The following is a 25,604-nucleotide window of genomic DNA, read 5'->3' as shown; positions in this document are numbered from 1 at the left end:
AAAAATGACCAAAATGTTAAAAATGACAAAACTGATAAAATGACAAAAATGCCAAAAATGACAAAAATGACAAAAATGACAAAAATGACAAAAATGACAAAAATGACAAAAATGACAAAAATGACAAAAATTACAAAAATGACAAAAATGACAACAATGACAAAAATGACAAAAATGATAAAAATTACAAAACTTGCAAAAATTACAAAAATTACAAAAATTACAAAAATGACAAAAGTGAAAAAATGACAAAAATGACAAAAGTGGAAAAAATGACAAAAATGACGAGAATGTTAAAAATTACAAAAATTACAGAAATGCAAAAATGACAAAAATGAAGTAAACTTTTGTTATTTTGGTTGTTTTAGTCGTTTTTGATAATTTTGTCATTTTTGTATTTTTTTTTCAATTTTGTTATATTTGTCATTTTTGTCATTTTTTTTTTGTCAATTTGGTCATTTTTTTCATTTTTGACATTTTTAACGTTTTTGACATTTTTGTCATTTTTGATATTTTGACATTTTTGACATTTTTGACATTTTTGACATTTTTGACATTTTTGACATTTTTGACATTTTTGACATTTTTGACATTTTTGACATTTTTGACATTTTTGACATTTTTGACATTTTTGACATTTTTGACATTTTTGACATTTTTGACATTTTTGACATTTTTGACATTTTTGACATTTTTGACATTTTTTTGACATTTTTGTCATTTTTTACATTTTTGACATGTTTGACATTTTTGGCATTTTTGACATTTTTGCAACTTTTCAATAAGATAATTTAAAATCTTTTTTCCGAGAAAAATGTTATCAAACTTAATTAGAAAAAATAAAATGCGTTATTTGGTCGTAAAAATGAACCAAATTTTCAATTTTGGAGAAGATCTACAGACCTCCTGCGCAAATTGTCAGATATTAAAAATCCTATAGATAATGAGTATTTTGGTTCAATTCCTCTGATCAGAGTCGTAGTAAGAACCGAAGCCGAAAAACGCTAAAACTCGACATTCTATATTCTACAATTTGCTGGACCAAATTTCACTTTTTTTTCTTTGATTTACCGAAAGTATTGTATTCAATTTTGTAAAGTATAATTTCATTTTAAAATTTGAAACAGTTAAGTTATAGTACCACTTACGTGGCAGGCGAAAATACGAGAATTCTCGTATTTGGTCCGCAATCTGTAGGGTGCTTTTACATTATAAGTTATTCATTTAAAACCATAACTTTCTAAAATAAGTCCTAAAAGTTTCCAGTTATTTGTGAAGTTCATAGAAATTAATTAAGGGCCTTGAACGACTCATTTGAAAGAAAAACATCGGTGAAAATCGATCGAAAATTTTAAAAAAAATTTAAACACATTGCGGATATACGAGATATCCGTTTTTTTCACTAACAGCGAATGTGCTACATTCAGCTTGAGCTTGAGCTTGAGCTTAGATAAACCGTACATTTCAGTAGTTGCTACTCCGTGATTAACAAGAACCATCAAAATTGTACATAGATCCAAATAAATGGGGCTTGGGATTAGCTTACCATTTTCTGTGTACACGTTTCGAAGGTTCTTTATTTTATATGGTCAATAACGGCGCCGGCCACGTCCTTACGGTTCATCGGGGAAAGGGAAGGATTGTTAGTTCGACTTCCGTTGCTACTAGAGACCGAATACACCTCTAAATCTCCACGGTCGTCACAGGAAGGGTGGTTTGTTAGTGGGGAAGGTAAATATGTAAGATCTGGATTCCCTTTGGGAAGGGATGTGTTCAAAGCAAAGTTAAATATTAAATGATCGTCGCGTCGCACACTGTCGAGTACATCGCATTTTTATTTAAAGCAAATACGTCCTAACGTGGCATTGTCATACAAGTACAATGCACTTGGCACCGGTGCAACTCACCGAATTTTATCACGCGTTTAAAACGAGAAGAGCAAGAACGAGAGAAAGGGAAAGGGAGAGAGAGAAAAGACTAACCGAATTTAACCTCATTAGAAATATTTAAAATTGGAATTATCATACACGTACAAAACACTTTTATCGCGCGCTGTAAACCAAGAGGAAACACGTCCAAACGCGGAATTGCAATACACGTATCCATCACCATCCATCACCGAACACTGTACAAGCCTTCGATTTCTCGGCGGGTAGCCAAAAAACTCACTACTAACAACAAACGAACTTTATTTCTTTCGAATTTTTGGCAAGCTAATTAAAACTTTATCTGTAAGGTTTACATACATTAAGCAAATTTGAATTGAAATGAAAAATATACTTATCTTAGTATCCTGTTGAAAGGCATTTTTTCTGTGGGCAACGGTATCGGGTGAAAATTCGCCACTCGACGTCATCAAAAAACCATACATCGAATCCGTTTTTTTTTCACTAACAGCGAATGTGCTACATTCAAAAGCATAACTCAAAAGTTACAAAGTTAATCATGATGAAACTACATTCAACAAAATTAAACACAACACTTTTGTCAACTCAAAGGTACCAAATTTGTAGAATTTTGAACAGATATTTCAGAGATAAAGAATTTTGAATATCGGTTTTTTCCGGCTGAGATTTCTTCGCGGTCTCAAATGTGTTAAGAGATTAATTTTGCGGTTAAAATCAGAATTATTTTCAACTTTTGTAAACTCGATTAAAATTTTAGTTGTAAGTTAAAACATTGTTTTTGAAGAATTTACAATATGAACAATGTTAAACAACAAACCAATAAATATGTTTTCAGTCAAATGTCCACCTGAAGATCAAGTAAAAGTTCTTTTATCATGAAAAATTTAATCATTAACAATTTATTTCTTTAATTAAATCCTGCAAAACTATTTAAATTCAAATCTTTATTTTTCAAAGAATATAATATTTAAACTCAATTTAGATCTTAGTTTATAATAATGTTACGTGTTTCAAACTAACTCTGATTGAATATAAAATGGAAAAATGATTAATGTTGAGCGTGTAAAAACTGCGCGACTCGGCGGCTTGTCGGAAAGCACTGCAGAAATAGGTAAACAAGAACGGGGAAACAAAATAGAAAAAAAGACCGGCAAAAAGTTTATCGATTTGAGATAGCGTGCGTAGCAAAGGGCTGTTTACAAATATTTAAGTTTATCGAGTGATTAAAAGGAAGCGATTAAAAGGCAGGAAGTGATTTACTATCATAAAATTGTATATTCTGCAAGGCAAATCGTAAGTGTGAAAGTGTATTACTCGAAGAACGTTCCCTTAACTTATATTATTTCGAATAGGTCACTTCAAGTGAATCTAACCTGCAAAGTGAAATTGCGGATCTTCGATCGTTACAATCAACTATAGCTAGTTACAATATTGTATCGTAAGTAACCTTCAAAATGTTAATTAAATTGCCTAACTAATACTAAATTTGATAACAAAGGTTTCGAGACTAAATAATCGAAAATAGTCGTTCGTTTCCTGATCCATATCTCCACATAAGATAAAGTGAGTGCCCGAGTAGAAGGAAACTAAATGTAAGATTTATTGAATATTGTTTAAAGTTTAAAATACTCACAAATAAAATCTATTTTAGCTTCAAGCTGCTAAAACTTAAGACGCTGCTTTGAGGATTATTTCTTTTTCCGAACACTTGAAGATTTACAATCTTCCGGACATAACCTTGAGATGTCGGATCCGGCGAATGATACGCTCAAGAATGTGGAGAAATCGGTCAACAATCACAACTGCATGTATTGCGAGGCAGTTGATAGTGAAGATGACATGGTCCAATGCGACATGTGTAACTTTTGGAGCCACTATCAATGCGCGGGAGTTACCGATGCAGTGAAGAGTGTGCCATGGAACTGCACGAAATGCAGTAACTTGTTGCACGTTCCCAAAATAAGGAAACCAATTAAAAAGAACGTTTCCAAACGGACGGGAAGTGCGAAAAGCGATGTCGGAACGGAGCTTCGAGAAGGTCGGCCATCGATTCAAGAATCTCTGAGCCTTCTCGAACAAGAATCGGCTGCGATCGAGCAGCAACTGCAGGAGGAAAAAATGCTGCACGACAGACGCTTGGAATTGGAGAGATCGGTGAACGAGAAAAGGCGTGCACTGCAACAAAAGATGCAGGAGGAGAAACTTCGCCAGGAGAAGCTGCAACTGGAACAGCAGTTGGCGGACCACAAGGACTTCTTGATCCGGCAGAAGCAGATGCGCGACCAGTTCCGGAAAATGAAAGCCGATCTGAGTCAGGAGTTTGAGAGCGAAGAAGAGGACAGCGATCCGGATGTTGGTTCCGCGAAGATGAAGGCGTGGGTAGAGACGCAAGAAGATCCCCGCGGAGCTTACCCCAAGAAGCCAGCAGCAGCGCCAAGGAGTTTCCCTCTCACTGTGCGTAACGCGTTGGTGGAACGGCATGGCGAGACAGATTCGGAACAGAGCGGGATGGGACGCCAACGCAAACACGAACCATTGGCGACGTCATCGAAAGGCGAGGCTCAAGCGGAGAAGAAGAAGAATGTGGATACCGACCATCGTTTCAAAGAGCTGTTGGAGCATTATTTGAAGGCAAATGGATCGCAACAGGAGCCGGAAGCATCCGAACCAGAAGAGTCTGAGCTAGAAAAGCTTGAACAGGCTTTGATTAGGAAGTTGTTAGAACGTAACACGTTAGGACGAGCTTGTAGTGTAAGTTCAGGGCCGACTAAAGAACAGTTGGCTGCACGACAAGCTGCGTCCAAACATCTTCCTACTTTTCGAGGCGAGCCAGAGGTGTGGCCCCAATTCATCAGCTGCTTCGAATACACCACGGAGGCGTGTGGGTACACAAATACCGACAATTTGAAGAGACTTCAAGACAGCCTTCAAGGACTAGCCAAGGAAGCAGTTCAAAGCCGGTTGCTCATGCCTGAGTCGGTGCCTGAGGTCATCGAAGATCTGCGTCAACTGTTCGGTAATCCGGAAAAGCTGTTGAAGTCACTGATGGCGAAAGTACGGAAGGTACAAGCCCCTCGAGTGGACAAGTTAGAGTCGTTCCTGTACTTCGGGATCACGGTAAAGCAGTTGTGTGATCACCTTGTTGCGGCCAAGCTACACGACCACTTGAGCAACCCCATGCTGGTAGCGGAACTCGTCGATAAGCTGCCATCCGATTATCAATTGGATTGGGTACGCTTTAAGAGAGGTAGGACTGATCTTCCTCTTCGTATGTTTGCTGATTTCATGAAGGGAATCGTGTCGGAAGTTTCTGAGGTGGCTGACTTCAACGGAGAGCAGAACACTGCGGTTGCGGAAGGACGGCGAATGTACAAAAGGAAGGAGCGCGTGAATGCCCACGACACTAAAGTGTTTCCGGTCGTGCAGAATACGATGCCGGCGAGAACGAGAAAGCCCTGCCCGATGTGCAATCGCACAGACCACAAACTAAGGTTCTGTGACGATTTTGCGTCACTTTCATTACCGGATCGTCAAAGGTTGGTTGATAGACTCAAGCTGTGCAACATTTGTCTGTGTGACCATGGGAAGATGAAGTGCACCTTCAAAGTACGGTGCGAGATACGGAGCTGCAAAGGAAATCACCACACGCTGCTGCACAGGCACGAGGAAGCAGTTAACGTTACCGTAGCGGAGTGCAACCCACATTACAATGTCGATCGGTCAGTAATCTTCAGAATGATACCGATTACTTTGCATCATGGAGGAAAGGCGGTTCAAACCTTGGCGTTCCTGGACGAAGGAGCTTCAACAACACTTGTTGAGAGCTCTCTAGCAGATTCGTTGGGCGTCGAGGGAACTCCGGAACCCCTGGTCATCGTGTGGACAGGAAATGTTAAGCGGAATGAAGATAGTTCGAGGAAAATCGACCTGCTGGTATCTGCCGTGGATTCTCGTAGAAAGTTCATGATGTCGTCTGCCCACACTGTCGGAGAATTGAAGCTGCCTCTACATAGGGCCTGTTACAGAAGTATCGTAGATAAATATCACCACTTAGATGGAGTTCCTTTGTCGAGTACCAAAATGGAAGTTCCCAGAGTACTTATCGGCCTCGACAACCTTCATCTATTCGCTCCTCTGGAGTCCAAGGTTGGTGCACCAGGAGAACCGATAGCCGTACGTTCAGCGTTGGGTTGGGCAATCTACGGTCCTGATTCGAGACTGGAGCAGCAGCAGAATCACTATTTGAACCATCATCTTGTTCAAAGCTTGAACAATCGTCAGCTTCACGATCTGATGGCGGAGCAGTACGCTCAGGAAGAGCTTCAGATAGCACAAGGCAACCCCATAGAATCGGAGGAGATCCGGAGGGCCCGTGAGACCCTGGAATCGACAACTGTCCGAGTAGGAGACCGCTTCGAAACGGGGCTACTTTGGAAGCAGGAGCCTGTTTTTCCAGATAGCTATCCGATGGCGCTAAACCGACTGAAGAGCCTGGAACGACGTTTTCAACGAGAGCCGCATATGAAGCAGAACGTGAACCAGCAGATTGAATACTACCTGACCAAAGGCTACTGTCATAAGGCCACGGCAGAAGAGCTGAAAAGTACCAATCCTTCTTCCGTGTGGTATCTTCCTCTTAATGTCGTGCTGAATCCTAAGAAACCGCATAAGGTACGTTTGGTGTGGGACGCGGCGGCCAAATCGCAAGGTGTTTCACTCAATTCTTTCCTGCTCAAAGGCCCCGATCTATTGGCATCACTTCCGGCGGTCATCAGCAAGTTTCGAGAGCGACGAGTTGCAGTGGGAGGTGACATCAAAGAGATGTACCATCAGCTCAGGATTAGAGAGGCAGATAAGCAGGCGCAAAGGTTTCTTTTCCGGTTCCCGGAAGACGATCATCCTACCGTTTTCGTCATGGACGTGGCCACCTTCGGCGCTGCCAGTTCTCCATGCTCGGCGCAATACGTCAAGAACCTGAATGCCCAGCAGTTTTCCACTCGCTATCCAGCAGCAGCACAGGCCATCGTTCACCGCCATTATGTCGATGACTACTACGACAGCTTCGACACCGAAGAGGAAGCCATCGAGCGAACCAGAGAGGTACGTTGGATCCACTCGAAAGGTGGATTCGAGATCACCAACTGGACGTCTAATTCTACAGCTGTTCTTCGAAGTTTGGGAGTGGGTGGTGGCTCCAGAGAGTCAATCCATTTGAACCAAGACAAGGTGACGGATTACGAACGAGTTCTCGGCATCATGTGGGACACACAGAACGACGTGTTTTCCTTTGCGGTGCCCACAAACGTAGCGGCTACAGAGGCAGAACCACCAAAGAAAAGGGGAGTCCTGAGCACGGTCATGTCGCTGTTCGATCCAATCGGCCTGTTGGCTCCATTTACGGTGTTGGGAAAGATGCTCATGCAAGACCTGTGGCGAGCGGGTTGCGACTGGGACCAGCGTATCGACGGAGAGTGCCTGGATAAGTGGCGACAGTGGGTCGCAATGTTTTCTCTGGTCGAGGGTGTTCGGATTCCAAGATGCAACTTTGGATCGACACCTTCTGACCGATTTGGCCAAATACAGCTACATATCTTCAGTGATGCCGGGGAGAATGCGTACGGAAGCGTCGCGTATCTACGGATTTGTGTGGAAAATACTGTAAAATGTTCGTTGGTGATGGCTCGATCGAAAGTAGCACCGATAAAACTTCTTTCCATTCCACGGCTTGAACTGAAAGCAGCAGTCTTGGGAGCGCACCTGAGTCACACCGTTAAGAACAACCATTCCCTTCCTATTCATCAAATTTTCTACTGGAGTGATTCTCGAACTGTTCTCTCCTGGATTCAATCCGACCAACGTCGTTATCAACCGTTCGTCGGCTTCCGTATCGGAGAAATTCTGAGTCTCTCAAAGCTGACAGACTGGCGCTACGTTCCAACCAAGCTAAATGTAGCAGATTCGCTCACCAAATGGGGTCGTCTTCCGGATCTTTCGAGCGAAGGTTCATGGTTTCGTGGCCCGGAGTTCCTGTACCAGCAGCCGACGGAATGGCCTCAACAGACTCTTCCCGCTGCAAATACACGAACGGAAATCAAGGCAATACACCTTTTTCACGGTGTGGAGCTTCCAAGTTGCTTTATCGACGTGACTAGATTTTCGAAGTGGAACGTTGCAGTTCGCACCGTGGCGTGCATTTTCCGATTCATCTCCAACTGCCGGCGCAGAGCAGCTGGCAAATCCATCGAAGCAGTCCTTTCGACTCCAAAGTTTAAAAAGCTCATCAAGGTTGAAATTCCCTTTGTAGTGGTTCCGTTGCGGCAAGACGAGCATCGATGTGCCGAAAATACTCTCTTCAGATTGGCTCAGAGCGAGTCGTACAGCGACGAAATCAAGATATTGAAGAAGAATGCAGAATTACCTTTTCAAAATTGGTTTCCACTAGAAAAGTCCAGCCCTCTCTACAAGCTTGTGCCCTTGATCGACGCCGATGGTGTGTTGAGGATGGAAGGTCGTTCTGAAAAGGCAGAGTTCCTCCCTTTCGATCTTCGCTTTCCGATAATTCTACCAAGATCTCACTACGTTACGGATCTTTTAATTCAACAATACCATGAAAGGTTTGGGCATGGATTTCGAGAGACGGTGAAGAATGAAATCAAGCAACGTTTTCTGATTAGTGGTCTTACCAATTTGATAAGACGAACCGAACGAAGCTGCGTGTGGTGTAAGGTCCGAAAATGTCTGCCGAAGAATCCACGAATGGCTGCACTTCCAGTACAAAGATTAACTCCATTTAAACGTCCATTTAACTTCGTGGGCATTGATTACCTGGGTCCTGTTGAAGTCGTCGTCGGCCGCCGCAGAGAAAAACGCTGGGTAGCGGTGTTCACGTGCATGGTTGTTAGAGCGGTGCATTTGGAAGTAGTCCACAGTCTTACCGCGCAATCATGCATCATGGCGATTCGCCGTTTCATCAGCCGCCGAGGTCCAGCCTCCGAATACTTCACAGACAACGGGACGAACTTCCGAGGTGCGAGTAAGGAGATAATCCAACGGGTACGAGAAATTGATGCTGTTTGTGCCGATGAATTTACGACTGCTATCACGAGTTGGCACTTCATCCCACCTGGAACACCCCACATGGGAGGGGCGTGGGAAAGGATGGTGCGCTCGGTGAAGCAAGTCATGGCCGCTTTGGACGACGGGCGTCGATTGAACGACGAAATCCTCCTGACTACGCTTGCTGAAACTGAGGACATGATCAACAGCCGGCCCCTAACTCTTGTAACCACGGACTCAGTGATGGGTGCACTTTGTCCAAATGTCTTCCTGCGAGGTTCAGATCCCAACGAGCCGCATGAAGTCATTCAACCTACGCATCCTGCAGAAGCACTTCGGGATGCTTACAAGAGATCGCAGCAGCTGTCCGACGAGTTATGGAAGCGGTGGATTAGAGAGTACGTGCCGACAGTCAACCAACGGTCCAAGTGGTTCTCCGAAACAAATCCTCTAAAGAAAGGGGATCTCGTATACGTGGTCGAAGGCAGTCGACGCAAAGCATGGGTTCGAGGAGTCATCGAGGAGCCGATCGTTTCTGGTGACGGAAGAGTCCGTCAAGCTTTGGTACGCACAACTGGTGGTGTTTTTCGACGTGGAACGGCGAATCTGGCGGTACTAGAGATTGCTGACAGAGTCCAGACGGTGGGTCCAGAGAGTGCCGCTCATCATGCAACTTCTGATACTGTTGGTAACGCTGATCCGGTGGCTCCAGAGACTGCATCCGGACCAGGTTTACGGGTGGGGGACTGTTGAGCGTGTAAAAACTGCGCGACTCGGCGGCTTGTCGGAAAGCACTGCAGAAATAGGTAAACAAGAACGGGGAAACAAAATAGAAAAAAAGACCGGCAAAAAGTTTATCGATTTGAGATAGCGTGCGTAGCAAAGGGCTGTTTACAAATATTTAAGTTTATCGAGTGATTAAAAGGAAGCGATTAAAAGGCAGGAAGTGATTTACTATCATAAAATTGTATATTCTGCAAGGCAAATCGTAAGTGTGAAAGTGTATTACTCGAAGAACGTTCCCTTAACTTATATTATTTCGAATAGGTCACTTCAAGTGAATCTAACCTGCAAAGTGAAATTGCGGATCTTCGATCGTTACAATCAACTATAGCTAGTTACAATATTGTATCGTAAGTAACCTTCAAAATGTTAATTAAATTGCCTAACTAATACTAAATTTGATAACAAAGGTTTCGAGACTAAATAATCGAAAATAGTCGTTCGTTTCCTGATCCATATCTCCACATAAGATAAAGTGAGTGCCCGAGTAGAAGGAAACTAAATGTAAGATTTATTGAATATTGTTTAAAGTTTAAAATACTCACAAATAAAATCTATTTTAGCTTCAAGCTGCTAAAAACTTAAGACGCTGCTTTGAGGATTATTTCTTTTTCCGAACAATTAAATAATCATTTTTTTTTTAATTTAAACTTCCAGCTAAATTTGAATCTGATTTCAAACGACATGTTAACCATTGCAATGCTTTTGTGGCATCTTAACCATAATTTTTGCTAGTCTCTGGTCCAGTCATTTTCCAATAGGGTGGTCCTAAAATTAACTTTGAAACCATAAATATAAAATTTAAATTCAATTTACTCTAAAATGGCAACAACTTTTAAAAATCAAGAAAAAAAAATTCTAAAATTTTTGGAACTAAAAAAAAATACAAAAAAAAACAAAAATATTCAAAATTTACAAAAATTTCATTTTTGTTTTTGATAATTTTTCTATTTTTTACTTACATTTTTGACATTTTCAAAAGGTTTGTTTTTTCAACAATCACTCTGCAAAATTTCAATAATAAATCTTGCGTAGTTTCTAAGATATCACAGTTTGAATGGTAAAAGTTCGTATGGATGTTCAAAAACTATTCAATTTTGAAGTGACAGTGTACTGTACATTAGGGTAGCATTGATGTAGGGGAAAAAATTCATGATCGAATTTCGAAAACCGACCATATACATTTTGTAGATTATCCCAATAAAGCTGTGCAAAATTTCAGCACAATCGGACTTTGAGGCACCCCTCGAAGCGTTCGAAGCCTCGGAATTTTGACGCTCAAAAATCAATAAAAGGGGGAGTGGGTGACCAAAGCCAATCGGAAAATCAAAATTTTAATTTTGATTCCAAACTTAAAAATGCTTAAAACGTTGAAATTTAGTATTGTTTCGAAAAAAAAAGTTTTGTAAAAAATCGACTTAAATTTCGTTTAACTCACCAAAGGAAATTTGAAATTTGTTGCCAGATTGCATGAAACGTCGACATCTGGTGTTATACCAAAAAGAAAATTTTGGTCAAAATTCGACTTTCTGGAACTTAGTTGGTTTTCCCAAGAAGTCAATTGACATTGGGATTGCCGCCGAACGTGACCTAGAGGATAGCGTTTCAGTCTTCTAAGCCTGAGGTCATGAAATCGAGTCTAGGTTAAGGAAAAATTTTAGCCCTAAAGGTTTGAAATCGAAGACTTATCCCTGTTTGGATAACACTATTCTGAATGCATTGCTTAGAACATTTAGTCGATTAAGGACAGGAAATTATTTTCGGATACTTAATACCCTCCCTAGCAAGAGCTTTTAAGTAGAGTTTGAGTAGAGCTTTGAATAAAAGAAGACAAGTTACGTTGTAATTGGCATGAAACAATGGATCACTATCTACTTTGGCTTGTTGGATGCCCATTTTTGTACTGAAATCTTAAAAAAAAAAGATTCATAATAAGATAAGAGTGACCATAGCTTAGAAGCTGCAAAAAAGATTGTTTTTTTCGAGAGCAAAAATCATGACCATTCAACAGGTCAGGTTAACCATTATTTACCTGCACAAAATTTTAAAGATTGCTGAATCACACTTCAGAGAGGTCAAAAGTCAAAACGTTTATATTTGGGAGAATAATTACCTGTTGTCTTGTCAAATATATTGGAGTCTCATAACGACCTATTTTCAGGGATCTCTCTAGACTGAGATTAGGATTTCTATAGCTGAAGAAGGTTGCAAAAACTACGTCCTAGAGCTAGAAATCTGTTTGCATAACCCGAAGTTCGTGGTAATAAAACAGACATTCAACCAACTCACATCATATATTATTCTCATAAATTCCTTAGACTCTAAGCTTCGTGATGGATCGGAGCAGCGTCCTCGAAGATCCAAATATCGATCAGCGTCCGGGTTCGCTCCTTGGCCTCGATCATTTCAGGCGAATCGTACTCGTAGTCGATCGATTCGAGATCCTGCGCCTGGAAGGCATTGGCAATCAGTGTGGCCACTGCCATATCATCATCGTCCAAATCTCGGAGGATACCGGCCACATGCTGCGGATCGATGTCTCCATTGGTGTAGTGGACACGATCGGTGATCGGAGTGTTGCCACCGAAGCGGCGGTTGGTACGATCGACCTGCTCCCGAATGAAATCTTCATCGATCCAATCACCGAAAGCACGGCGACACACTTCAACGTAGAAATCGCTATCGATCTGATCACCGAACGGTTGATAGCGGGAGTCTGTTGTTGGGAAGAATCCAGTTGAGGTGCACTGCAGGTACAGTCGCTGACGAAGGCCACTCTGGAGGGCATCGTGGTCGAAATCGGTTTCCAGGAGTGGTGCCATGTAGGACTCAAAGCTCAGATCGACGCAGGTATCGTATTCGTGTTCGGCGAGGAACCAATTGTTTAAGGCCAGCAAGCTGTTGGGGAAATCGTCATCTTCGATGACGTCACACATCTGTGTAGTGGCACTGGTTTGGCTGCGGTGCAACATTTCGAATTCAATGTTCTGTTGGAGACCAAGCAGGAAGGCGATGGCATCGAATCGGTCGTCTACGTCCAGGGTGTCGCACAAGTGGAACATTTCCGTTAGTAGTTCGGACCGATCCAGGGTGATCAAGTTTTGGGCTACTCCGAAACCACTGAAGATGGTACCGTAGCACTCGCTTCCACCGAATTCGCGGATGGTGTTTCCGAGGGACTCCATGTAACCATTAAACTCGAAGTCAGCATGAACTGGACCACTGGAAATCCATGCTCCGGTAGACAGGTGAGGGAACTGCTGTCGGAAATGGCTGGCCACGACACCTCCGATACCGTAACCCAGAAGGATGACCTTGGCCTGTGGGTTTCGGACGACGTCGAACTTGACGTAGTTCACGAAGTCAACCAGATCAGCCATAGCTTGATCGATGGTCAGGAAGTCCAAATTGTTCGTGGAGGCATCCCTAAGTTTAATAGTCAAAACGATAAGTATCACCTTCATCGAGCTTTCCTAGTATTGAACACTTACTCTACCGGAAGGCTGTGTCCGAAGTATCGCATCTCGTTAGCGAACAGATAGGCACCCTCGAGGTATGCGATGTCATAGAACAGTCCATGGCTTAGGTACCGCACATCGACCGGACCGGCTGATCCAACGATGATGAAGATCGGACCTCGGGCGTAGGCGTGCTCATCGTTGGCGTAGTAGCGCATCGGGAAGGTTTCCTGGTTCCGGGGGGTAAAATGATCCACTCGAACGTCCAGCCATCCCTCCCGGACCATGGCGTTGGCAACGGCCAACCCGCAGACCAATAACACTAGCACCTGTTTTATCATTACGACCGACCGATTCAAATGACGACCTCTCGTAGCGAGGGCTTACCTTTATAGCTTTCCAAGGTGGTCCTCGAAATTGGTCGATTGTAATTTTGAGCAGCTGGCGCGATTACGCCAACGCATGGAAGATCTGCCGTTATCTTAAATAGCACGTTTATAGATTAAGAAGGGGTATTTTAGGAATAATCGATTACCCAGGATTGATCTTCGGTTAGATAACTCTAAACCCCCTGCAGGAACTTTTTGAGAAAAAGACCTTAACTTCGTGAGTCTATCTCATTTCAAAAACAGCGATTCTCCCTCGGAATGACCGTCTGTCAACAAAGGAACTTTGTTTGATCACGTGAAACCGAACAACCAATCAACGCTGTGGTATGAGTGACAATTCTAGAACAATTGCCGTATTAGTATTTTTATTTCTTTCTTCCAAACACCTGGTATCAGTTTATGGATTGATTGCATAAACAAGGTAGCAATAATCCAGATTATAGGTGGTACTTTAGACGACATTAGAAATCAAAATTCGGTGTGTACATTTGTGTGCCCGGGTTTATCTTATCAAAAATTGCTTCATTCCCACGTCAGTTTGAAGTTTTAATTATGTGGTAGCACTCGATTAATGACAGCAATATCAACAAGTGGACTGATGCTATCAAGGTTGAGGTGAAATTTGGTGTTATGTCCATCGTTAATGATTTACCTAGTTATCAATAACTAGAAACTGCTTAAGATACAAATAGATAAAATCATGAACCATTGCATTGATTTGAATAAATCCAAAATCTACTCGTTATGAAGGTTGATTTTATTGACCGGTAACACCGCGTTAGTTAAGAGAATTTGTACTGCACTGTTGGGTGGTCTTTTTTAATTAGGGGTGTTCTTTTTCTTTGCCGCAGTAAAAAATTACTTTCAAATACTGAAAAATAGTTTATTTCTTTAAGTTATGACCTTAAACACGTGGCGTCCGTGGATACATAAACTCCGTCACTTTTTCTTTCACCAGCAACTTCGCCTCTCGCAGCTCATCGGAATCCTGCTCCGAAATAGACCACAAATCCGCACTCAACAGCTCCCTCGGGATCATCTGCGCCGACGTATCCGGCCCTCGAGGATCAACGATACTGACCGTGCGCCAGGGATGTTCCGCCCCATTAACGAAATGAGCATTCGAAATCACCGGTGAGTCCCCTCCGAACCTGGTATTGGTACGCTCGGCATTACGATTCAGCGATTCCACTGTGAACCAATCGCCAAACACTCGCCGGCAAGTTTCTGCGTACATATCCACACTGATCCGATTGCCGAAGGGTTGGTCCTGCGAATTCGCGGTACGGAACCAGCCGACCTCGGTGCAGCGTTGGTAGAACACTTGACGGTTGCCGAACCGAACGGCTGGATGATCCCAGGCGGTGCCACTGAACAGCTGAGCGAAATCTTCGAGCGAACTTAAGGCACAACCCTCGGCGAAGAAGTTTTCGTTGAACCATCTGGCGAACGCGTCCAAGGAGGTGGGAACGTCGGCTCCGGTGATTTCTGCGCACACTTGATCGAATGATGAGACACTGAAAATTGGCAAAGAGAGGAAGTATTATTAAACTTGAAACCTTCTATGACTAATGGAATTTTGGTACTATAGATTTGTTACAAAAAATACGTAAAACACAGTTAAAAAACCCCAATCCAATCAAAACCAAACCAAGCATGGACTTGTTCGACTAGATTTGGATCATTGTATCGGGCCAATTCCAACAAGCGTGAATTGTTTTTTTTTTCGAAGCTGACCTATCAACTTGCTTTGTATTACAATTCCTAGCTGTTCTCTCAATTCACTTGTATCGCATATTGTTGTCCTCTCATTTTACACTGCACTGTGTTACAGTTCCAAGCTGTCCTCTTACTTTGTTCGGATTGCATTTTTTTTCAAAGCTGTCCTCTCAACTCGCTTGGTGTTACAATTCCAAGCTGTCCTCTCAACTCACTTGAATTGCATTTTTTGACAAAGCTGTCCTCTCAACTCGCTTTGTGTTGCAATTCCAATCTGTCCTCTCAACTCGCTTGAATTGCACTTTAAAAGCTGTCCTCTCAACTCGCTTTGTGTTACAATTCCAAGCTGTTCTCTCAACTCGCTTGAATTGCATTTTTTTAAAGTTGTCCTCTCAACTTACTTTGTGTTACAATTCCAAGCTGTCCTAATGACTCGATTGAATTGAATTTTTGTAAAGCTGACCTCTCAACTCGCTTTGAGTAACTTTTCCTAGCTGTCCTCTCAACTCACTTGTAATTCATATTTTTAAAGCTGACCTCTCAACATTCTTTGTGTAACAATTTTAAGCTGTCCTCTCAACTCGTTTGAATTGCATTTTTTGACAAAGCTGTTTTCTCAACTCGCTCTGTTTAACAATTCCAAGCTGTACTCTTAACTCCTTGAATTGAACTTTGACAAGCTGTCCTCTCAACTCGCTTGGATTGCATTTTTTGACAAAGCTGTCCCCTCAACTCGCTCTGTATTACAATTCCAAGCTGTCCTCTCAACTCTTTGAATTGCACTTTCAAAAGCTGTCCTCTCAACTCGATCTGTGTTATGATTTCAAGCTGTCCTCTCAACTCGCTTGAATTGCATTTTTTTTAAAGTTGTCCTCTCAACTTACTTTGTGTGACAATTCCAAGCTCTCCTCTCAACTCGTTGGATTGCATTTGTTTTCAAAGCTGTTCTCTCAACTCGCATTGTGTTACACATTGTGCTCGAAGCTGTCCTATCGACTCGATTGAATTGCATTTTTTTAAAGCTGTCCTTTCAATTCGCTTTTTGTAACTTTTCCAAGCTGTCTTCTCAACTCGCTTGGATTATATTTTTTCCAAAGCTGTTCTCTCAACTCGCTTTGTGTTACAATTCCAAGCTGTCCTATCAACTCGATTGAATTGCATTTTTTTAAAAGCTGTCCTCTCAACTCGTTTTGTGTTGCAATTCCAAGCTGTCCTCTCAACTCACTTGTATTGCATATTTGTAAAGCTGACTTCTCAACTTGATTTGTGTGACAATTCCAAGCTGTCCTCTCAACTCACTTGTACTGCATATTTTTAAAGCTAACCTCTCAACTTACTTTGTGTTACAATTCCAAGCTGTCCTCTCAACTCGCTTGGATTGCATTTTTTCCAAAGTTGTTCTTTCAACTCGCTTTGTGTTACAATTCCAAGCTGGACAGCTCTCAACTCATTTGTATTGCATATTTGTGAAATTGACCTCTCAACTTGCTTGAATTTCATTTTTTTAAGTTATCCTCCCAACTTACTTTGTGTTACAATTCCAAGCTGTCTTCTCAACTCACTTGAATTGCATTTTTTTGACAAAGCGGTCCTCTCAACTCACTTTGTGTTGTAATTCCAAGCTGTCCTCTCAGCTCACTTGTATTGCATATTTTTTTAAAGTTGTCCTCTCAATTTACACTGTGTTACAATTCCAAGCTGTTCTCTCAACTCGTTCGGGTTGCATTTTTTCCAAAGCTGTCCTCTCAACTCGGTTTGTGTTAATATTCCAAGCTGCCCTCTTAACTCGCTTGAATTACACTTTCAAAAGCTGTCCTCTCAACTCGCTTTGTATTACAATTCCAAGCTGTTCTCTCAACTCGCTTGGATTGCATTTTTTCCAAAGCTGTTCTCTCAACTCGCTTTGTGTTACAATTCCAAGCTGTCTATCAACTCGATTGAATTGCCTTTTTTAAAGCTGTCTTCTAAACTCGCTTTGTATAACTTTTCCAAGCTGTCCTCTCAACTCGCTTTGTGTTACAATGCCAAGGTGACCTATCAACTCGATTGAATTGCATTTTTTTCAAAGCTGTCTTCTCAACTCGCTTTGTGTTACAATTCCAAGCTGTCCTCTCAACTCGCTATAATTGCATTTTTTATATGTATTCTTGAATGTTGATGTCCAGTGGATGCCATCTGTAATCCGTCTTCGACACTGTTGATTAGACTAAGCTTGCCAAATTTCTCGGTCTTACCCAGACTTGCCTTGGTTATTTGCTACCAAATTTGGGAGCAGTCCAGTTCGGCCCGGTTGTCCGGATTTTGTTGAAAAATTCCTGGTTCCAAGTTGTTATAATTTTTGTTTTTCGCGTTCAGAAACGAGATTTTCTGACCAAGGTTTATCAAAATAATCTTGAAAGATTTTTTGAAAGCCTATATAACAATTTTTTATGTTGCTGATGTGTTTTGTTAGTTTTTTTCAAGTGTTTTTTTGCATGATTTTTGTCGAAAATTTCCTGGTTTTTTGATCAAATTTGTCCGGATGTTTTTCGGATTTTAGGTTGAAAATTTTCCGGGTTTTCAGATAAAATAGCCCGGATACGTGCGAGAAAATTCTTGCATCCTTATGATAACCCCAGGAGCAAGACTTGAAAAGGTTCAGTAGATCAGTAGATTTTTGTACAAAAATCGACTTGCAAGAGACCAACGAACATGTTCTTTTAAATATCATAATAAACTTGAAAGAAAGCTATTCAGCTTACCTGTTGGATTAAAGAAAAAACACAAATTTCAAGACCTTTTTTTCTCTTCCTGTTTTTTTTTCTAGAATGTTCTTTTTGGCAGTATTGAGACGCTCCTAACTTTATAAACACTATTCTTAATTTACCCAGAGATCAACTCACTTGCTAATTTAAGCTCTTTTTGTTTAGTACGGGATTTCCATCCTCTGGGATGATGCATCCCTTAAATACGCTATCACGAAGTTACGATCGATTTTTGAATAGAAGACTTTTAAAATGTATGCATCCTTTTTAACCGTTGGGTAGAATTTAATGATAATTTGGGTAGATTTAGTTCATAGTGCATTGTTTACATCTTGAAAGTTTTGAAGTCCTGTGATCAAAACTCGCGGAAACAAAAGAACAGCTTGTGCGTGATAAAATTCTGCGCATTAATCACGAGAAAAAGGAGCTCTCGCATCGTTCCATCGCTAAAACGCGAATTCCACGGTGTCACGAGTGATTAAGCGGATTAAGCGAGGAAGGATTGTCCACCGATTGGAAGGCTAGAAGTGAAGGAAAAAGTATTCCGTACATACCAAAAATCACAACCGCGTAGTTGAGGCCTTGAACCGAAACCCAAACGCCTCCATTCGGGATGTGGCTAAGAAGTTGCACCTAAGCCGAAGTTTTTCCAGAAGGTCAAAACTAAGGCTGAGCTTCGAACGTTTAAGGTACAATAAGCCCCTAATCGCGACGAGAGGTAGTGAAGTTGTACCTCAACATGCTGACGAAAGTTAAATGCTGCGTCATGGACTTCGAAATATATGTGAAAACTGAATTCAAACAGATCCCCGGCAACCTATTTTTCACGGCCAGGAATAAGATCAGCGTTCCGGAGCATGTCCGTACTCAGAAGATGTTCAAATTTGCGAATAAATTCCTGATTTAGCAAGCCATCTGCACGTGCGGAAAGCGGATTGCACCTTTCGTGACCCAGGACACGATGAACGGACAGGTGCACATGAAAGAGTGCCTCCAGAAGCGCTCCTGCTTCTTTTCCTGAAGGCCCACAACGTCCCAACAATGTTCTGGCCGGATTTGGCCTCATGCCACTACTCCAAAATGTTCAACCCTCCCAACACTCCAGAGCTCCGCCCCATCGAGAAATACTGGGCGATTATGAAGCAGCACCTTCTTTAAGGACCTGAGGTAGTGAAGACAGTCGAGGAACTGAAGAAAGTATGGATTTACATGCAAAAAACGGTTGATTCCCAGGTTGTGCAGAATCTTACTGTCCGGGGTTAAGGCCAAGGTGCGGGCATTTGCGTATGGACTGTAAATAAAATACGAGTAAAATAGTGTAACATGAAGTTTAATAGTTATTTTTCAATCCCTGAAAATTTGAAGGCCATCGGATGAAAATTCGATTTTTGGTCATTTATGGCATAAACATTAAAATTCCGATTTCTTTGAGAGATTTTCAAGGGTCAAAAAACCGAAAATTCGAGCGCTTTGAGGCACCCCTAAGTCATGTTCGATTGAACTGAAATTATGCACAGGCCAGTTTATTGTCCTAATCTACAAAATGTATAAGTTCGGTTTTCAAAGTTCGATCAAGAACATTTCCCCTACATCCATTGCCACCCTAATGTATACAGTCAGTTTTTTTTAAAACGATAATGAAATATTTCCCAAGCATTGCTACCCTAACGAACACGTTGAGAAGAGAAGAGTAAGCTAGTCTGATGAATCTAAATGATGATATCTAGAAAGATATAAAAACAACGAGATCAGGAAGCTCGTCTTACTTTTGTGGATTTGCGGATCAGATCTCTTCTTGAGATTCACATTCCAACTGAAAAACGTTTAACTCTTTGGCAGACGTTAATTTTCCATACAAATCTCCCTTGGGATCGGAAGCGGAGAAATATAATGTTACTAAATATGAGAAGGTTAGCATTTAACAGTGCCATCTGTACTTCGCTTACTTAAATTATTTTTTTATGTAACCCTTTTGGTTAATATATAGATGTCTTCATAATGACACAAGAGAAAGAGTTTTAACTAATAGCGATAGATAGCTACTATAGTACTTACTTCTGGGCAAGCAGGGTACCGCCCTCCACATAACCCATCAGCTGGCTCAGGAAGAATTGCAGCTGCAGCTCGTTACCTTCTTCGATCGGAGTGCACAGATTAAAGCGATCGTTGATGACCTCAGTGTAACCGGCATCGAACAAATTCTCCATCACGTGGAACGCCACGAAGATATCGTTGTAACACTGCTGGCTACCGAAGTCGATCAAAGTTTGCGACCAAGCCTCGGCGAATTCGTAATAATCGATGGACGCCCGGTGAAATCCACTCGATGACCACAGACCCTGAGCCAAGTGGGGATACCGAACCCGGAACCAGGTAGCGAGTGCTCCACCCAATCCAGAACCAGCCACCAGCACATTGGTATTTTCGTAGTCAACCTCGTGCTCTTTAACGTGCTGCACGAACTCAGCCAAATCTGCCAGCATTTGGTCCAGATTCAGGAGTCTCAGGTTTTCCAGGCTAGTGTCTCTGAAAGTAGGAAGAATCAAAATTCAAAATCTTCGTAAGATTAACTTGGTCATCAGTAGAAAACTTACTCCAACCCAACATGGCTGTCTCCATAGAATCGAGACTCGTACGCAATCACAACACCATTCAAAGCTTCGGCAATATCGTAGATCAGATTTCCCTCGCCCAAGTAGAATGGATCGATGTCTCCGTTTCCTCCCAACAGAATCAGGATCGGACCTCCGGGAAGGTAATGCTCGGGATTGACCAGATAACGAGCCGTCCATGTGTCCGTCCTTTGCAGATTGAAATGGTCAACACGTGTGGTAAACTCACGCTCAACGATATGTTCATTCAATTTTGTGGGAAAATTTTCAGGTTTAGATATCGCCTGGTTTCCCAGGAAAACGTCTATCTGCTGCTTTTGACTTGCAGTGAAATCTTTGGACAACTCAATTTTACCGGCCACAGCCAGGGACACCAAGGCTATGGTTAACACGATGAAAGTTTTCATGACTGTTCGTTGCTCTTCAAATCTGTAGGCACAACTCAACCTCGCATATCTCACTAATCCCGGTCCCCAATTTTAAACTCAGCCCGCGAGGCCCATAACAAGTCTTTTTATATCATTCATCCCGAAAGACAGCTAATCTAACCCATTTTCAAAATTCAATGGAGCTTCCATATCTCCCACGCAACATAAAGCGATAGATTACATTGGATTGATTGCCCGTAACGTTTTTGTCCAAATCGGCCGTTACCGAGGAAAGCTGTGCGATTATTCTGTATGAGTGCTTATCTCAACTGATACCAACCAACCGGTTACATCAGGCTATCCTGGCTGTCCTCCATAGCTTGATGGTTCAATACGTGTGAATGCCTTTTTTTCATCCATTGCAGATGGCAATCACTACCGGTGATAAGGGGCATCGGTGGTTTACACCAGCCTCTGTTGGAATTGGATAAGCTCTAAACACTGTCATAGGCGTGATATTCCGTGATTACCTCTTTGTTAAAGATTCTTGTGCGTTATCCGATGAGGAAGCTTACGGCTCCAGACTAGAAGTTAAGAGACTGAGAATCTTCAGTCATCTGGTAAACATTCGGACATCCAGAATCCATCAAAACTTCGTAATTAATCCGACCTTTGCGCACCACGATCGTTTCAAAAACCTGCGACCCTCGTATTCATTTTAGTTGCGCTTTGAATCCATCGCAGACTCAAGAGTATTTCGTGCAGAAGCGTTTCGATTCGATGTTGAGCGTTACGCAGACAACAAAACCTACAGGTGCTGAAAGAAGCCATGCAATTCCCCTTGGTGAGCTTTTAAGACTTTTTTTCAATGTATTCCTAAACTGTAGAGCCTATCCGTTTGACAACGAGTGATACGAAACCTTGGTCAGCTGGGAACCGTTGTCTGACACCAGGTTCTGTGGTTTTCCACACATCCCAAAGGTTTCTTGAAGAATCTCTAGTGTTGCTGTTGTAGTCTTATGCGAATGAGGAGAACTACCGGCCTTTTACAATAAGCGTGGATGATAATCGGATATTAGCAGGTTGAGTCCTTTGACCGGATATGGCTTTCCAGACTACCGGATGTGGCATCCTAGTATATGCCCTCTTTAATTTCTACCACGAGAGCCATATACATAAGAGACATAAGTTGGTAAAATCATCGATAGCAATTCTTGAATAACGGAGCTCTCTAATATCTGGAGATAGTCGAAGACTTTGTCTATCTCGGCTCACTGGTGACCGCAGACAATGACACCAGCCGTGAGATCTGGAGGCGAATTATGGACTCCACAAGCAACTGCGGTCGAGAAGACTTAGCCCTCGCACGAAGTGTAACCTGTATATGACGCTCATTAGACCGGTTGTTCTCTACGGGCGCGAGACATGGATATTGCTCGAGGAAGACCTGCGTACACTCGGAGTATTCGAGCGACGAGTGTTAAGAACCATCTTTGGCGGCGTACAGGAGAACGGAGTGTGGAGGCGAAGGATGAACCACGAGCTGGCGCGACTCTATGGCGAACCCAGTCAGAGGTGCCAGGTGTCCTGATTTATCAGGATTTGTCCTGATTTTCGAGGGCCCGTCCTGATTTTTCAAAAACTCTCGACTTGTCCTGATTTGTGAAAATTAGCCCCTAAAATGTCCTGATTTGTCCTGATTTTCATAAAAAGTTCTTTCATATGATCGAATTTGAAGTTAAACTATGAGAAAATCGAATAAGTGGGTCATAAAATAGTTAAAACCATTTAACAGATGGTAATCTTCGGTTCAGATGATATATGGTGTTTTCGATATGAACAGTCGGCCAGCCAACAAGCTGCGTGCTGTAGTTGTATAAATCGAGGTGTATACATCACCTGCAATTATGCAATCTATACTGAAATCCTTATTATTTTCATAAATCAAGAGGTGTCCTGAAAAATCCTGATTTTTAACCTCGCGTTGTCCTGATTTTTTATGAAACCACCTGGCACCCCTGAACCCAGTATCCAGAAGGTGGTGAAAGCTGGCCGGATACGCAGGGCGGGACATGTTGCGAGAATGCCGGACGACTGTCCTGCAAAACAGGTGTTCGCTACGAACCCGGTAGGAACAAGACGAGCGGGGGCGCAACGAGCGAGGTGGTTAGACCAAGTGGAGCGTGATCTGGCGAACGTGGGGTGCCCGAGAAATTGGAGAACGGTTGCTATGAACCGAGTGAATTTTAGGAATTATGTTCGTCAAGTTGTGTCGTGAGACGGAATACTATGTAAATAAAATAAAATCTAATATCTAGTGGTTAATTAATCCGGGATGAACCCTGACATGGACCATCCGGGATTCCGCACCGGAAGTATGTCCTCATTAAAACCTAGATTTTAAAAGAATCAGTTGTGTGCTAGCAATTGCTACAGTTTACATATGTTGAGAGCTCTCGAAGAATGGGGTTTCGACAGAGTTGAAGAAAATATGTCTTGGAAGTTTGAAGTTGTATTTGCGAATGAAAGAAAAACCACTGATCAGTAGATCCATCTTCTGCTTGAGCTCTCGATGATATTTTGTGGCGATGTGCGATTGCTGATCTTTTCGGTATCCAGCATATTGAGACAACTCTGGTTGTCCTCGTTGATTGTAACGTCTCCATTCTCATCCATGTCGGCCAACAAGCGGGTCAATCAGGTTGAATATACACAGTAAACGGAAATTACCGAGTTCGGTAATTTTTTTTACCGAAATCCTACACGCAAGATAATTTTCACTTAAAAAATAAGTGACATCTGTAGTAAATTCTCGCCATACGTAATTTCATTTGAATTTTAAGTGATGGGTCAAGTGAATTCACTTAAGTGACCGGTCCAGTGAATTACACTATGACATTCGAGTGAAATTTATCTGAATTTCTAAGTAAGTTTCTAGTTAATTATCTCTTGCGTTTTTAAATAAAAGAACTTTTATAGAACACCACTTCGATTTCAAATACTTACATTACGCTTTCGCCATAAATTTATTGATTGGAAAATTCCATCTTAATCCCAAGGCCGATCGGTAACTGCGGATAGTGCGACTTCTAAATCTTCCCTGCTGCAAACCAGAAAATCTGTCCAGTTCAACCCACAAGCTGAAACATGATACAACCTTTAAATAACTTTTCCTTACACCACGTTTAACACAAACTACCGTCAAAATCGCCGAGTAAAGAATTGGGAAAATCCAAATCCAGCATAAGCTTTAAACGCTGCTCTTTAGAATTTGCCATTTTGAACTCCTGAAAATAAACATAATTACAACCCGACATTCACTTGAAATTCAAGTGATGGGGAAGTGAATATTTTTTCTCACTTCAAATTTAAGTGACGACTGAAGTGAATGTGGATGAATTCACTTGAAATTAAAGTGACTGCTAAGTGAAATGTATATGTCGCACTTGAATGGAAGAAAATCACTGGATCCTTGTTTTTTAGTGAAAAATCATGTGTATTTTAAGATTGAATTTGGGTTCAGTGTAACATGTGTAAATCGTGAAACTGTTCGGTAATTTTTTCGGTTAAAAATAAACGAACATCGTAAATCGATTCTTCATTTACCGATGTTCGTTTATTTTTTACGGAAAAAATTACCGAACAGTTTCACGATTTACATATGTTAGGATTTCGGTCAAAAAATTACCGAACTCGGTAATTTTCGTTTACTGTTTAAGCATGTTTGATGAAAAAGGTGATTACCGGGATAAAAAAAAAAAACAAAATTGAAATTAAATAAAATGCTAAGCGAAAAACAAGGCTTAAATTTACTTTTAAAATGGTGAAAGCTTAAATAAACATTTCTGGTTGTTTTCGTGCAATATTTAAACAGTTCTTCGTTTATAACATTTTCGAACATTTAACGTACTAAAAAGCCGTATTGATGACTGAAATCGAGCTCGAATTCAGAACTTTGCTAAAAAAGGAGAGATTTATGCAATGTTTCACACTGGGTAAACGAACGGAATTCGAACTTATTTCGAACCGATTTTCTTGACTGGGAAGCGAACACTGTTAAAACAACAACTCTGAATTGGATTTTTACACAATCCGAAATTAGGTAATTATATACTCTTTATCAGAATTGTTGAGCGTCTTGTTTATTATTAATAAATTAAGTCTAGCATGTAGTTTTCGCGGTATTATTCATCTCTACCAGATTTTCTAGATAAATCTAGATTTTCTAGATATATATTTTATTGATGATTGCAAAATTGTTATGTTTTTTTTTTTTTGGAAAATTATCATAACGTGGAAGCTTTCTGATGAGCAAAATTATGCTGTCAAAGTTTTTTTTTCACATTATTTGGTCGGGATTCGACCAGACCGAACTGAACGCCTTCAGCATTTTTTCGAGTCACTTGAACTTCATGTGCAAATATTTTTATCAAAGAACAAAATCTTTGATATTTATGAGCTCGAATCAATAGTGTATAATTCAAGGAATTCATTTTAGTCAATCGTATTCGGTTTTGCGATCTAGGATATGAACAACTCGAAATTTAGTTTCTGTTGTTTTTAAACTT

At 41.4% G+C, this 25,604-nt stretch overlaps 3 protein-coding genes across 3 annotated transcripts; 1 reads left to right on the top strand and 2 right to left on the bottom strand.

The window, feature by feature from the left end:
- The first annotated feature begins 3,650 nt into the window (after positions 1 to 3,650).
- LOC129753830 (uncharacterized) lies at positions 3,651 to 9,716 on the top strand. The gene has a single exon (XM_055749679.1). The coding sequence runs from the start codon at positions 3,651 to 3,653 to the stop codon at positions 9,714 to 9,716; it is 6,066 nt and encodes a 2,021-aa protein (XP_055605654.1).
- A 2,351-nt stretch (positions 9,717 to 12,067) lies between these two features.
- On the bottom strand, positions 12,068 to 13,545 carry LOC129753829 (putative serine protease K12H4.7). The gene is made up of 2 exons (XM_055749678.1): positions 13,238 to 13,545; positions 12,068 to 13,172 (listed from the first exon to the last, which is right to left on the bottom strand). The coding sequence occupies exons 1-2, from the start codon at positions 13,543 to 13,545 to the stop codon at positions 12,068 to 12,070; spliced, it is 1,413 nt and encodes a 470-aa protein (XP_055605653.1).
- Positions 13,546 to 14,488: 943 nt separating this feature from the next.
- Positions 14,489 to 24,599, bottom strand: LOC129754502 (putative serine protease F56F10.1). The gene is made up of 4 exons (XM_055750615.1): positions 24,236 to 24,599; positions 20,651 to 24,176; positions 20,112 to 20,582; positions 14,489 to 15,110 (listed from the first exon to the last, which is right to left on the bottom strand). Exons 2-4 carry the CDS (start codon positions 21,073 to 21,075, stop codon positions 14,498 to 14,500), a joined length of 1,509 nt encoding a protein of 502 aa, XP_055606590.1. The 5' UTR covers positions 21,076 to 24,176; positions 24,236 to 24,599; the 3' UTR covers positions 14,489 to 14,497.
- Positions 24,600 to 25,604: the final 1,005 nt, after the last annotated feature.

This window comes from Uranotaenia lowii, chromosome 3 (genome assembly GCF_029784155.1).
Source record: "Uranotaenia lowii strain MFRU-FL chromosome 3, ASM2978415v1, whole genome shotgun sequence".
Classification (NCBI taxonomy): domain Eukaryota; kingdom Metazoa; phylum Arthropoda; class Insecta; order Diptera; family Culicidae; genus Uranotaenia; species Uranotaenia lowii.
The sequence above is the reverse complement of the archived record's forward strand: the minus strand, read 5'-3'. Positions and strand labels throughout refer to the sequence as shown.

Bases quoted from the DNA above. Each gene is read 5' to 3' on its own strand.
- LOC129753830 (XM_055749679.1), top strand. From the start codon at position 3,651: ATGTCGGATCCGGCGAATGATACGCTCAAGAATGTGGAGAAATCGGTC.
- LOC129753829 (XM_055749678.1), bottom strand. From the start codon at position 13,545: ATGATAAAACAGGTGCTAGTGTTATTGGTCTGCGGGTTGGCCGTTGCC. The intron at 13,173-13,237 runs GTAAGTGTTCAA...TATTAAACTTAG, and splicing joins GGACACAGCCTTCCGGTAGA to GGATGCCTCCACGAACAATT.
- LOC129754502 (XM_055750615.1), bottom strand. From the start codon at position 21,075: ATGAAAACTTTCATCGTGTTAACCATAGCCTTGGTGTCCCTGGCTGTG. The intron at 20,583-20,650 runs GTAAGTTTTCTA...TCCTACTTTCAG, and splicing joins GACAGCCATGTTGGGTTGGA to AGACACTAGCCTGGAAAACC. The intron at 15,111-20,111 runs GTAAGTACTATA...GCCAATTTTCAG, and splicing joins GGTACCCTGCTTGCCCAGAA to TGTCTCATCATTCGATCAAG.